The 15044-nt window shown below is 43.2% G+C and overlaps 1 protein-coding gene across 2 annotated transcripts in view; it reads right to left on the bottom strand.

Moving 5' to 3' along the window:
* Positions 1–235: 235 nt before the first annotated feature.
* anxa11a (annexin A11a) overlaps positions 236–15044 on the bottom strand; it is a 76099-nt gene continuing 61290 nt past the window's right edge. For both annotated transcript variants that reach the window (XM_043679054.1, XM_043679055.1), the window contains 4 exons: positions 14225–14320; positions 8850–8908; positions 4108–4230; positions 236–1295 (listed from right to left, as the gene is read on the bottom strand). In XM_043679054.1, the coding sequence (XP_043534989.1) occupies positions 1236–1295; positions 4108–4230; positions 8850–8908; positions 14225–14320 (338 nt within the window). In that variant the 3' untranslated portion in view covers positions 236–1235. The remainder of the gene's footprint in view (positions 1296–4107; positions 4231–8849; positions 8909–14224; positions 14321–15044) is intronic.

Genomic DNA, 15044 nt, shown 5'->3' with positions numbered 1-15044 from the left:
TCGCACTGTAGGGGTTCTAATGATTCCTACATTACCACAGAGACCATACTTCATGGTTATCAAGACATTTAGTGAAACGTTCACATAAATGTAAGGTTTTTATATATCTTCATGTGGTTATTCATGGAATTAACTCTGAATTCAGGATGACTGAAAGTGCCACCACCTAAATACTAGAAGAAATACACATTTTAACATGAACCAATCAAGAATGATTTGAGCAAACAGTTTTAAATTAGTTGCATAGTATTTATTTCTGTATTATTTATATTTTTAGCACATTGTCTTCCTTCTCTCAAGGGTCCTCACTTTCAGACAGCTTTCTTCACCATCAATAAACCTGGCTGGCTCTGCAGAGTTTGGTAACTTAAACACACTTATTCCCTGTCGCTGGTGTTCCTGCTGCGATCTGAGAAACACCAGCAGGATGAGGGGTCATTGGCAGATTCTTTGGTCCGGAAGCCAAATAGAAACAGTAGGCACACGAACCAAATTAATTCTCTTGGCACCTGGATAATCCCAGGCAGGATATAGGCTGCACATCCCTGCTGCAAACTCTCCATTCTGGGCAGGTGAATGATGCTGCAGAGAGCAAACCATTTGACCTGGATGGAAAGAACAGGTCAACACTGGCTCAACAACGAAAACATTCTTGGTTGGTGTTCCAATTATGCAAACAATGCAGCTTTCTAAATACAAAAAAAAAGTCCATGCATACTTGACACATGTCGATTATCTTTTGATTGAAGACCGTTAGAAAATAAAGAACTTCCTGCCAACAGACAGATTAGAAATCTCAAGAAGAAGGCACAACGAGAATATCCTGAAAACAGCAGCACGCAGCTTTACAGTAATTATTTCTAAAAAAATACAGACTGCTCACCTCCCTTTAAGCAATTAGTGGAGTTCATTTTTTTTTCCCCTAGACAACTGCACACTTTGACAGCGACAGCATTTTCACTTACTGAGAAACTCACTCAGGGCAGAGGGGAATTAATAACCGTGCTGATGGTCTTAAAATGTTCTGGGAAGTGGAAGTGTACTCATTCAAACTTTGGCTAAATGAACATACTTGAAAATGCTGATAAAAACAGATTACACATTTACAAGCCAATACAAAACAGAATTAAATCCATAGAAGGAAGACAGAGAGGCTTTCACACATTGATGGGGCACGTTGTTTCTTTGGAGAACCTGCATCAAATTGTCTGTCACCTCAGCCGCTCACTTCCTCCTTAATCATTCGAGCCGCACAGCTGCAGCAGGAGTTTCCTGTAATCTCCAGAGGTGTCACCCTGGCAACAAAAGGAATCAAGAGAGGGGCCACTGATGAGAAGGAGTGTTCAGAGGTTTTAACACTGAACAGCAAAGTGTGACACATCAACAAAATAAAACAAAGAACTGCAGATCTGAAACACAAAACACAAGTTGCTGAAGAAACTCAGCAAGTCTGCCAGCATCCATGGGGGCAAGACAGAGTTAACATTGAGTCCAGTGACTCTTCGTAGTGTTAAAAATCACACAACACCTGGTTATAGTTCAACAGGTTTATTTGGAAGTACTGGCTTTCAGATCGTTGCTCCATCATCAGGTAGCTGTGGAGCAGGATCATAAGACACAGAATTTTAATCTTTTGCTATAAATTCTGTGTCTTATGATCCTGCTCCACAGCTACCCGATGAAGGAGCAATGCTCTGAAAGCTAGCGCTTCCAAATAAACCTGTTGGACTATAACCTAGTGTTGCGGGATTTTTAACTTTGTCCACCCAGCACCTCCACATTTTCATAGTGTGACATGTCATCCCCCTACTGTATCTGCATTTAAGATTTGAAGGTTCCGGTGTTGGACTGGGATGGGCAAATTCAAAAATCACATGAGACCAGGTTATAGACCAATAGGTTTATTTGAAACCGCAAGCTCCTGTTGGACAATAACCTGGTGTCATGTAATTTTTGACTGTATTTAAGGTGTGACAGGAGACTGTCCGAGGACATGCAGGTCCTGGGCCTCCTCCACCGCCGCTCCCTCACCACCCGACGCCTGGAGGAAGAACACCTCATCTTCCGCCTCGGAACACTTCAACCCCATGGCATTAATGTGGATTTCACCAAGTTTCCTCATTTCCCCTTACCCCACCTCACCCCAGCTCCAACCTTCCAGCTCAGCACTGCCCTCCCTGCCTGTATTCCTGATGAAGGGCTTTTGCCCGAAACGTCGATTTTCCTGCTCCTCGGATGCTGCCTGACCTGCTGTACTTTTCCAGCACCATTCTAATCTAGACTCAGGAGACTGTTCCATTTGATCATTGCTGGTTTATATTGAACAGAAGCCTTGGAATTAATCCAATGGTGAGCTGGGTGTTATTGTGTCAGGCCAGATCCCCAATCTCTGCAAAGCTAGAAGAATCCAGCAGAGGGAGTGTTAAATGAAGGAAGAAGTCAAGGAGCCATTTAGCTCAGTGAGTCTCTCAATTCAGTGAGACAATGACCCAGAGCAATTGGCCTCGGTTCCTGATTAGACCAGACTTGTCTGTTGTCCGGTGGAGGTCCACATGTGAACTGTGCACAAGGACAGGCTGAAATATTGACTGACCAACACTGACCAAGCCTCCAGCACTCTCCAAAGCTCCTGTATTATTTCCAGGGAAATCTACTGCAGAGCAGAGATTTCAGAACGCTGTGGGACAGAGGGTCCATTCACCGGACTCAGTGGAAGTCAGCATTCAAGTATAGCAAATAGTTCAGAAGGCAAACAGAATGTCAGCCTTTATTGCACGGAGGATGAAGTATAGAAATGCATAGGCCTAGCTCCAAGTGTACATTGATGAGACCATACTCTGGAGTCCATGTCCAGTTTTGGTCACCTCAAAGAAGGGATGCATTTGCATTGGAAGCTGTTGAGAGAATGTTCACAAGGCCAATTTCTTGGAGGAGGGATTTGTTTAATCAGGAGATATTCAGCAGGTTGGGTCTCAATCTATTATTTGCCTTAACCACTGCAAACAATAGAATGTTCCACATTCTAACCACTGAGGACAGAAGATTCTTTAAATCCCCTATTGGATTTATTAGTGACGGACTGTCTTTTGCTTTGCAAAATTTAGCAGCAGATGCATGGGAACATCTCCCCTTCTGAAGTTGACACCATTGTGATATATCGTGATATGGAGATGAAAGTGTTGGACTGGTGTGAACAAAGTCAGAAGTCACACGACACCAGGTTATAGTCCAACAGGTTTACTTAAAATCACAAGCTTCGGAGCATGCCCTTTCATCAGGTGAAGTCACTTCACCTGACAAAGGGGCAACACTCCAAAAACTTGGGATTTAAAATAAACCTGTTGGGACTATAACCTAGTGTCGTGTGACTTCTGACTTTAGAAGTCTATCACCATTCCTTCATTGTCGCTTGGTCAAAACCCTTAAATGTCCTCCCTAACAATCTTGTCACTGTCTCTGCACCACAGAGTCATAGAGATGTACAGCATGGAAACTGACCCTTCGGCCTACAGTGGTGCAAGAAGGAGAATCACTACCTCACTGTCTCAAAGTTTAGTTGTGGGTGGGCAATATTGCTGGCCAGCCAGCAAAGCAAACATCCCACAAATTAACAAATGGTAGATCTACCCTATTTAACCCCAGTGTAATGTAAGTTAAACTACGTCAAGGTTATCCATTAGCAGTCTTTCTCTCTCCAAAAAGGTGCTGGCTGTTGCTGGGCTATAGTTCCACAGGCACATCGATATTCCTATACCTCCCTGACAGGCCCATCCTTTATGTGCTTACCTGCTCCTTATTGGGAATAGTAAATGGAATTGAGGCAGCTTCCTGCCCTTCACTGAGCCAACACGAGAACCGTCCAGGTCACTTACACAATTTGTGTAAACATCTGTGTATCTTTTTAAGAGAGTTAGGAGCCGGTTTCTGGCTTCATTTTTCTCATCCAATCTGGGATCAGCTCGTTAAGTCAACACAAATTAGCTACCATCTTCTATGCCGTGGGTAAAGTGTGAACAAAAGCTGCAAGCACAATGAACAGAAGCAGAGGAACTACCTCTTGCACACTGAGCACGTGTTAATGATAAAATGTGGAAGAGGCATAGTTACCGCTATGAAGGAGTACAGCGACTGTCCATACATCTTCTTGAACTCGGCCCGGATGTCCAACATATCAACCTCACAACGAGACACCATGATGCGAATCAGTGTTTTGTCATCTGTCCCCAAACCCTAAATGGGAAAGAGGGAAAACACACATACCAATAGGTGAGATACAAGGAACATTACTTGCCTAATTCTGCCTTCCTAAAGACCGACCATCAGTTTGTATTCCAAAAATTTGGCTGCTTCAATCCCATAGGAGAAAGTGAGGACTGCAGATGAAGGAGATCAGAATCAAAACGTACGGTGCTGGAAAAGCACAGCTGGTCAGGCAGCATCTGAGGAGCAGGAGAGTAAAAGTTTCACGCGCGAAGACCTTATGCCCGAAACATCGATTCTCCTGCTCCTCGGATGCTACCTGACTGGCTGTGCTTTGCCAGCACCACACTGACTCTGATCTGCTTCATTCCCATCAGAATTATTCCATGTTCCTCCATTTCTTAGCTATAATTATATGACAGTCATGGCTGGAGTAGGCAGGGGTGTACTGCTCAAATCGATTATTCTTTTTAAAAGCAAATGGCAAAGATTTTTAATATCTTTATTCAAAACATCAATCATAGCACATCAATTGAAATTTCAATGCCAGTGCATTTACAGGGCCACATGACTAATAGATAGATTGTTGTCAAAGAGCATATTTTTTCAATGGGCTGAGATGGGATCTCAAGAGGAGATTGGTCTTGATCATACTGAATAGCAGAGCAGACTCAAGGGGCTGAACCACCCAGTCAGCCTCCTGGATCCTGTTCAGAGTACTGACTGTACTCAACACAAGAAGATAATGTCCAATGTAGAGATGATTCCACAATTGAAGAGCTCTTATTTAAGTTACAAAGTGATCAGACAAGGCCAATCTTAAGAGAACAATCAGAAAACTAGACTGACAATGAGTAATAGTAATACACTACCCAAGCTCTATTGAGGAGACAGAAGCAGAGATGAAACAAAAACCTTTTGTTGTTTTTTAAATATTGTACCAAAACCTGTGATGTACTCTCATTATTTTCTTTATTAAATTTCATAAAGTTCTAATTACAAACTAATTCACTCAGAATCACTGGCACAAAACACGCAAGGGAGAGGACAATGTAATATTCATTCTCTGGGGAATAAAAACTGGGTGCATACAGAAAAAATATCTTCACCTTAAATATTCCAACATGTTTTTCTCACCCTTCCCTCTTCCTGCGGCCACTGTGAAAACCTGTGTTGTTTATCTTCTAGCATTAGTTCTGACAGATAATTTCCACTCAAAATATTAACTCATTTTTTTGCACATTGCAATTGCTCAAGTAAGTTGGGGACAAAACTCTTTCTATTGCTCGGTCACTAACTCAGGAGGGAATTTCAAAATTTGGAACCTAGTTGGCTTGACTGCCGCTGGTGACACAAAATGAACGGGAGCAATATAATGGTCTGGGTTAGGGGAATACAGGGTTGCCAGACATCTGAATTTCAAATGGGAGTTAAGAAACTGCATAAAAATAAACTGTTTGGTGATATAGATCTTGAGTGTCACAAAACAAAAGCATCCATTTTGTCAAAGCTTTTCAGCTTGCCCTCCTCAAAACATTCTCCTGATGTGGGCAACACAAGGAGCTTCAAGATGGCATTGATAGACTAGGCAGCGACCTGGCTCCTCAGCCCAGGACATGTCAATCCTTCCACGTTCTCCTCTCCCTTTTCTTCCTCTAAGACTTGAAAGTGTTTTTCTTCTAATAAGAAAACTTAACTTGGAGAGGCTAAGAGCTGGAGCAGAGCAGCTGAAAATCAGAGTGGAGCGGGCAGGAGCGTGGAGCGGAGTGGGCTGGAGCGTGGAGCAGAGCGGGCTGGAGCGGGGATGGTTATTGAACTGGGGTCCTGTGCAGGCAGTCAGCAGCTTTAAAGTGTGGGAGTCCCTGAGCTGAGCTACTGCAATGTAATGTTTATCTGCAAGCTGTTTATCTGGCTGTAATATTTATTCTTTTAACCATGTCTTATTTCTAATTTATTCTATGAATCACTGCAAGGTAATGCAACTTATTGTAATACAGTCATAGAGATGTACAGCACGGAAACAGACCCTTCGGTCCAACTCATCCATGCTGACCAGATATCCTAAACTAACCTAATCCCATTTGCCAGCATTTGGCCCATATCCCTCTATACCCTTCCTGTTCATGTACCTATCCAGATGCCTTTTAAATGTTGTAATTGTACCAGCCTCCACCACTTCCTCTGGCAACTCATTCCATACATACACACCACCCTCTGTGTGAAAATGTTGCCCCTGAGGTCTCTTTTATATTTTTACCCTCTCACCCTGAACCTGTGCCCTCTAATTCTGGACTCCCCCATCCCAGAGAAAGACCTTGTCGATTTACCCTATCCATGCCTCTCATGATTTTGTAAACCTCTATAAGGTCACCCCTCAGCCTCTGACGCTCCAGGGAAAACAATCCCAGCCTATTCAGCCTCTCTCTATAACTCAAAACCTCCAACCCTGGCAACATCCTTGTAAATCTTTTCTCAACCCTTTCAAGTTTCACAATATCCTTCCAATAGGAGGGAGACCAGAATTGTATGCAGTATTCCAAATGGCCTAACCAGTGTCCTGTACAGCTGCAACATGACCTCCCAACTCTTACACTCAATGCTCTGACCAATCTTCTTTATTCTTCTTTTGTATCTAAGATTTGTACCCAAGATGATGCTACGAGAGGAGACATTTTCTATTCAACACAGTTCTCGTCTCAAAAAATGCATAATTTTTTGTCCCTACAGTGTGGAAACATGCCCTTCGGCCCAACCAGTACACACTGACCCTCCGAAGAGTAATCCACCCAGACCCATTTCCCTCTGACTAATGCACCTAACACTATGGGCAATTTAGCATGGCCAATTCACCTGACCTGCACATCTTTGGAGTGTGGGAGGAAACTGGAGCACCCGGAGGAAACACACGCAGATACAGGGAGAATGTGCAAACTCCACATAGACATTCACCCCGAGGCTGGAATTGAACCTGGGAACCTGGTGCTGTGAGGCAGCAGTGCTAACCACTGAGCCACCGTGCCACCCTAATTTTTTAAAAGATATTTTTCTAGATCTTTTCTCATCCTAACTTCAAGAACCCTTGGCCCAAGCACCCTTCTCTGGTTGTAAGGGTAGACCATCACTCTGCTTTGCAGACCTTGTTGCATCCATGTTGAAACTGGTTGTGAGACATGCTAAAGCAGAGAAACTTGGCAGCTACTTTATCTCTGTTCCTCCTTGTGTAGTAAGGCAGACAGCTTCTACTCTGCACAGGAGGTCAGCAGCCTAACACAGCTTCAGTGCTGATCACACTAAGGTTCACACACTCCTCCACCATGAGACCACAATTTGAAATAAGCAAGTTTTGCAAAGATTTGTAGCACAGGTTGAGGTTCTGGATGTAGGTTTGCTCACTGAGCTGGAAGGTTCGTTTTCAGACATTTCATCATCACATTAGGTAACATCATCAGTGAGCTTCCCGACGAAGTGGGAAGCGGGTGGTGTGGCCCACTTTTTATTTATGTGTTTAGGTTTCCTTGGATTAGTGATGTAATTTCCTGCAGTGATGTGATTTCCTGTTCTTTTTCTCACGGGGAATCCCAATCAATGTGTTTGTTGATAGAGTTCTGGTTGGAATGACATGCGTCTAGGAATTCTTGTGCGTGTCTCTGTTTGGCTTGATTGATGTGGTGTCCCAGTCAAAGTGGTGTCCTTCCTCATTTCTATGTAAGGATACTAGTGAGAGTGAGTCATGTCTTTTTGTGGCTAGTGGATGTTCATGAGCAGTTGGACAAATGGGCAGAAAACTAGCCACCATGATACATGAACATCAACAAGCCACAAAAAGACAAGATCCACTCTCACTAGTATCCTTACATACAGATGAGGAAGGACACCATTTCGACTGGAACAGCACATCCATCCTAGGACAAGCCAAACAGAGACATGCCCAAGAATTCCTAGAACCATGGCATTCCATCCAGAACTCTATCAACAAACGCATTGACTTGAATCCCATTTACCACCCCCTGAGAAAAACAACCAGAAATGACATCACTTCAGGTAATGACATCACCAACCAAAAGAAACCTAAACACATAAATAAAAAGCAGGCCATACTACAAGTGCTTCATCTGGAGGTTCACTGATGATGTTACCTAGTATAGTGACGAAATGTCTGAAACCAAACCTTCCAGCTCAACGAGCAAACCTACAAGCTCAGCAAGCAAACCAACATTCAAAATAAGCAACGTGGTCCACCATTAAAACAGACTGAGGCAACTGGTACAATTCACCATATCAAACCCCAGCTAGATTCAGCACAGAATTACCAGGAAAATTGCACCAACCCCCTCCACATTGCTGGTGAAGGGCTTATATCCGAAACATCAACTCTCCTGCTCCTCAGATGTTGCCTGACCCGCTGTACTTTTCCAGCGCCACACATTTTGACTCTGTCACTCCAGCATCTGCAGTCCTCACTTTCTCCTTAAAGGGAGCTCTGTCAACTTTGGAGAGGAAGGGTGAAAGAACACACTCTAATACAGCAAACAACTTTAGAAGGGAGAATCAGTTGTATCAGCCCAGGAGAGAGCAAGCAAGGAGTATTGTTTGGGTATAAACAGGAGCTGATCTAGCAAAACAAGCTACGTAATAACATTAAGCTTTACCTTCATTGACTTGTAGAGTCTTTCAGCATAAAAGGCCGGGGTATTTCTCAGACATTTCACTGTGAAATGGACATTAGTGGTATGTTAGTCTTTGTCAATACATAGATCATAATCCAGTGGTACAATACACACACACACACACACACACACAATCGAATGAAGGAACCAAAGACTCTCAGCAGCAAAAGTGAATGATCTTGTCCACAATATCAACCATTGATGGCAATACAACAAGGATCGGGAGTTGGCCAATCAGCCCTTTGCGCCTGCTGTACTATTTAATCGGATCATAGCTGGTCAATTCTATATTTCTACCTAAATGACTTTTATCCCTTTTTTAAATACGAATCTATCACTGCCTTAAAAAGTATTTATCAACTCTGCTTCCCAGCACCTTTTCAGGAAGTGTTATAAAAGGCACACAACACTCAAAAAAAATCACCTAAACCTATGTTTCAAATGGGCAATTGCTGATTTTTTAGTTTAAAAAAAGTGAACTCCTAGGTCTAAATTCTCTGAAAAGCACTCTCCATTTCTTTCCTGCCAACGCCCCTTAGAATCTTATATGCTTCAACAATGCAATGCCCAGCTCTAGAATCACAGAATCCCTGCTGTGTGGAAGCAGATCATTCGGCCCATCGACTCCACACTGATCCTCTGAACAGCATCCTGCTCAGATCCGCTCCCAACCCCCACCTCTCTCCCTGTAACCTTGCATTTCCCATGGCTAATCCACCTAGCCTACATCTCCCTGAACACAATGGGCAATTTAGCATGACCAATTCACCCTAACGTGCACATCTTTAGACCGTGAAAGGAAACTGTAGCACCCAGAGGAAACCCACGCAGACGCAGGGAGAATGTGCAAACTCCACACAGATAGTCACCTAAGGGTGGAATCAAACCCTGGGTCCCTGGCACTGTGAGGCAGCAGTGCTAACCACTGAGCCATCATGCCACCCTCTAAAAGAGGTACAGACTGAAAAATACAGAGGTCATATATTCAGACAAAAAGTGTGGAGAATTCTTGAACAAATTCTACGTCGATTGGCAAGCTCCACAAACACTTTGAGAGAAAACTGAACCCTTGGTCAGTACTGAGGGGATTTAACTGGTGCTTGAGAACTGGAAACTGTAGCATATCATAGTGCTGCACTCAGGGTCCAACAGTCATACCCCATGATTCCTCGCATATACTCTGTTGCCAGTCTCAACCTGGCAAGAGCACTTTATGCTAATCAAGGTAAACCTCACAGTGCACTTTGTTGGGTAAGATTTTCTTTTCTATCAGCACCGTGGATTTAGCCGGACCAGCTCACCACCATCTTCCAAGGGCTATTACAGATGGGCAATAAACGCACGTTGCCCACATCTCACAGAGGGATCAAATAAAAGCTACGCCTACAAAAAGATTTACCAGACTCCTCATTTACAGATTCCGTCACTGTACCCCAGCTTTACATCCTTGTGTGGGTAACTCAGTTCTACTGTAGCTGCCCCTAGCTTTCCCTTGCATTGATAAAGCCTTTAGCCTTCATACTCCTATACCCTGATATCCTCTCTCAAGATCTTGCTGATTCACTAGGAATCTCCCCAACTGCAAAAGTCTCCTTTTCAGATGCACATTCAGCCACCTCCACCTTCCCCTTTCTCCATACTCCTTTTTGCGCAAGTTCCATAATCTTGTCCCATTTGCCAACATTTGGCCCATATCCCTTTAAGCTGTTCATATTCATATATCCATCCAGTTGCCTTTTAAATTTTGTAATTGTACCAGCCTCCACCACTTCCTCTGGCAGCACATTTCATATATGCACTACCCTCTGTGTGAAAAAGTAGCCACGGAGGTCCCTTTTAAATTTTCCCCCTCTCACCCTAAAAAGGGTTACACCCGAAACACTGACTTCTGCACCTCCTGATGCTACCTGGCTTGCTGTGTTCTTCCAGCCTCCTGCCTGTCTACCATAGAGCATTCTGCCAGGGTCAAATGTGAGAGCTCAAGATGCAGCAACTATCCTGTTTAGGAACACAACATTCTGACTCTAGGTGTATGCATTTAAACCCCACCCCGGCAATGCCACTGGTCTAAAGCAAACACCACAATGTGGGAAAACAGAAACACCCAAAAACTAATCCACTGGTGATTACTACATTGCTGTTCAGGGCATCTTGCAGTGCACAGACTGGCAGATACCTTTCCATTGTCAATAACAAACACAATTTGAAAAGTGCCCACTGGCTATAGAACACTTAGAGACACCTTGAGGTTGTGAAGGATGCTATATAAATGCAAAATTTTATTTTATGAAGAAGGGTGGACGGCAGGAGGGCAGAGTCAGGAAAAAGAGCAGTTAAAAAAAACTAATATGCCAAGGATAATCTAAAGTAAAACATCCCGGGTATCTAGTAATTCAATACAGTCAGTAAGGCAGCTGTATTTTGATGGGAGTTTAATGGGTTTCTGCACAGAAGAGCTGCCAGAAATTTCTGATTGGTTCAAAATAGTGTAGTTTTAGGGTATACCACTAGATGGTGCAATTTGCCTGGTCAGGGAATACTGTGTTAAAGGGGAGCAGAATAGACTGAAGAATACTGGGTCCAGCACCACAGACAATTCCATTACCCCAATATAAAATTAGTTTCATTCTGTCCACTTCCTTAAGCTGCTTGCTACAGTGAGTACATGGAGTTACATAGGACATACAGTACACAAACTGGCCATTTGGCCCAAATGATCCTTCTAGGACTAACTGTAAGCTTATTCCAACTAAAATCACTGCTTCAAAATCCCTCTGGTCCCTTCTCTTTCATCCAGCCACCACTTCAAAATCAAATGCTGGCTGCTTTGGCTCCACTCTCTGTGTGAAGTAGGACTCCTCATCGGCAAGTCAAGAGTGAGATAAAATGAAAACAGTAGCTGAACGAAGCAGAACTCTGACAGCAAAGCTAAAATGTCACAGGCCTCCTGTCATATTCCAAGATATGGCAATACATGCCGACAACAAATGACTGTACATTTCAAACATTCTGCTATGATCTAGACTCAAAATGTTGGCCTGCCCTCTCTCCACGGATGCTGCCCGACCCGCTGTCACCTCCAGCATTTTTTGTTTTCAGCACACATTCCAAACCTTACACTAGAATAGAAACTAGGACTGCCAAGTACCAGTGGTAGTGTCATTTCACAAACACTTCATGTCAAAGTCCTTTCGCTGCTGGTATAACAGAGCGGTTAATTTATTGCTAGATAACAGTGTGTTTAATTCATGCATGCAAACACTGACAACAATCTTTAGCTCTTTCAGGAGACCGTTGGCTCAAACAACCTGGTTTACAAATACTCAGATGGAATCTGTCCAGTGAAACCAAGGGCCAAGGACTCGGGCACAGATCAGAGACTCAGAATATAAAACACAACCAGCTCAAAGGGTGAAGACCAAATCAGAAAAGCTACCTGGAATAGGATTATTAAAACACCACACAACCATTTCAACAGGGGAAGACAAACTGTGGGAAATCCGTGAGAAAGCATTGGTTTTCAGCAGAGAGTAAGAGGGATGGACTTTCGTGTGACAATATGTCTGTAACTCAGGTAATTCAGGCTGGGGCAGTAGAATTCTACAGTTGTGTTGGCAGAGAGTTTTGCCCAGACAGTACAAACCAAGGCACACTCATTGTATTTCACTGATAAGTTACTGCCCAAGTGCTATATGTGGGAAATACTGTTTCATTGGGAGAAATCACCCTTTCCAGCGGCCTGCTGTGTGCACTCACACGGACACACACACATACACATACAACGAAGACATGCACAAAAACCAACACCAACCTTTGCTGCACTAATCCACACAATGAGAATCCGGAAAGCATCAAAGAATGAAATACACGAGGGAAAAAACATTACCTGTGTATCGATACATAACATTTCTCTGCTCTCTCCTTAACTTTCCCCTCCTTTATCCAGAAAAATGGATTTCTCCAATCCATACCGTCCATTTTAAAATCCAGATTATGGAGTCCTGAAGAAGGGCTCATGCCCGAAACATCGATTCTCCTGCTCCTTGGATGCTGCCTGACATGCTGTGCTTTTCCAGCAACACATTTTCAGCTCTGATCTCCAGCATCTGCAGTCCTCACTTTCTCCTATGGAGTCTTTGTCACCCTTTTCAAAAATAGAAGCCACTCCCACCTCATACTTTTGCTAGGATCTCTTATGAATGAAATGGAACATTTCTGACTGTGTTTCTACATGTGGCAGCTTGAATCAGAGATAGGGTCTCACCTCTGAACCTCAGGGTTTCAAGGACATGAACCTATTAGCCAGGTTTACCTTCAGTGCAACACTAAGAGAATGCTGCCTGGTCAGCGATGTTTGTCATTTCAATGAGTCCTAGGTTGCTATTTCAAAGAGAGCTGGGAATGTGTCTTGGAGACCTAGTAATAGCAAGAGGTTATGTAGTCCCTCAAGCTGTTGTGTCTTTCAGAGAGATCACAGCTGATCTGTCATCTAAGTCCATGTGCCTCAGTCAATATTTATACCTTGCCAACTCCACCCATAACAGATCACTCAGTCATTTATCATTCCTTATTGGGTGACTTTGCGGTGTACAAACCGACTGCCGTAATTGCCTATACAATTTGATAAATAATTCCTGGGCAGTGTAGAGGGCACTGAGATATCCCTCTAACATGGAAAGTATTGTATCTTCTTTCAGATGCTTGCACAATTTTCCCGCGTATGGAGTCGGGTATTACAAGGGGGCATAGCTTTAAATTAAGGGGGGGTAGATATAGGACTGAAGTTAGGGGTAGGTTCTTCACTCAGCGAGTTGTAAGTTCATGGAATGCCCTGCCAGTAGCAGTGGTGGACTCTCCCTCTTTATGGGCATTTAAGCGGGCATTGGATAGGTATATGGAGGATAGTGGGTTAGTATAGGTTAGGTGGGCTTGGATCGGCGCAACATCGAGGGCCAAAGGGCCTGTACTGCGCTGTATTCTTCTATGTTCTATGTTCTATAATTAGTGGCTGCACTCAGGAAGCTCTGACAGATCAATTGCAATGTTCCACCTCACTCCTTCAACGTTACTGTAACAGTTTCCACATACTGATGCATCATTTCCTTTTGGGAAAAAGCAGCTGGACAAAACACAGCATTCTGCAATTAAGCCCTTTGTCCTCCCAAATCAAAATGGCAACATTTCCAAACTCTGAAAAGATACAGTTAAAACCCATAATGACATAATCCAGTTGTTGAAGATCTTTCTTCTTTACTTAATCAACCTGGTTAAATTGTAAGAGTATATCAAGAGAATATAGTACTCTGTTAGTGTGGCAATATTTGTATTCGTATCAATATTATCAGAAGTTGACTCACCTACTGCCAACATGCCTCGCTCCAGGTTCCCAGACATCTCCCGGCTGATGGTCTTTTCAATATCATATTTACAAACCTGTCGATACTCCTCAAACACTGAAATTAAAAATGCAGAGCTTTTAACCTTAAAATATTTTGGTATTCTATTTCTAGAAATCAATAGATTTTCATAACTAAGATGATACATAACCTAAAATCCAAAAGATTCTGGGAGAATTTTATTTTATTTGTTTTTGGGCCATGGGTATTGCTGATTGGGCCAACATTTATTACCCATCCCTAATTGCCCTAGACAAGATGATGGTGGGCTGCACTTCAATGCCCTTAGGGAGCGAATTCCAGGATTTTAACCCAGCAACACTGAAGGAAAGGCGATGTATTTTCAAGTCAGAATGGTGAGTAAAGTGGAGGAGAACTTGCAGGTGATGGTGTTCCCATGTATCTGTTTCCATTGTCCTTTTAAGTGACAGAGTTTGTGGCTTTGGAAGGTATTGTTGGAGGAATCTTGGTGAGTTACAGCAGTGAATTTTGTAGATGGTACACATTACTTCTGTTGTATATTGCATTTACAAGATACACTGCAGCATATACATTAGGTGACGGTCAGTCCTGACCAGAGGTATGTTGATCATTTACTCCTATACACACATACACACACGGACACAAATACACACAGACACCCACACACACCCTTACAGACACACACACTCCCACACTCACACATGCACCCTCTCACAGACTTAAGACACTCTGCACTCACTACACACACACACATACACTTTCTCACACTCACAACCCCCAACCCAGACAGACACACACA

This window comes from Chiloscyllium plagiosum, chromosome 38, assembly GCF_004010195.1.
Source record: "Chiloscyllium plagiosum isolate BGI_BamShark_2017 chromosome 38, ASM401019v2, whole genome shotgun sequence".
In the NCBI taxonomy this organism is placed as follows: domain Eukaryota; kingdom Metazoa; phylum Chordata; class Chondrichthyes; order Orectolobiformes; family Hemiscylliidae; genus Chiloscyllium; species Chiloscyllium plagiosum.
The sequence above is the reverse complement of the archived record's forward strand: the minus strand, read 5'-3'. Positions and strand labels throughout refer to the sequence as shown.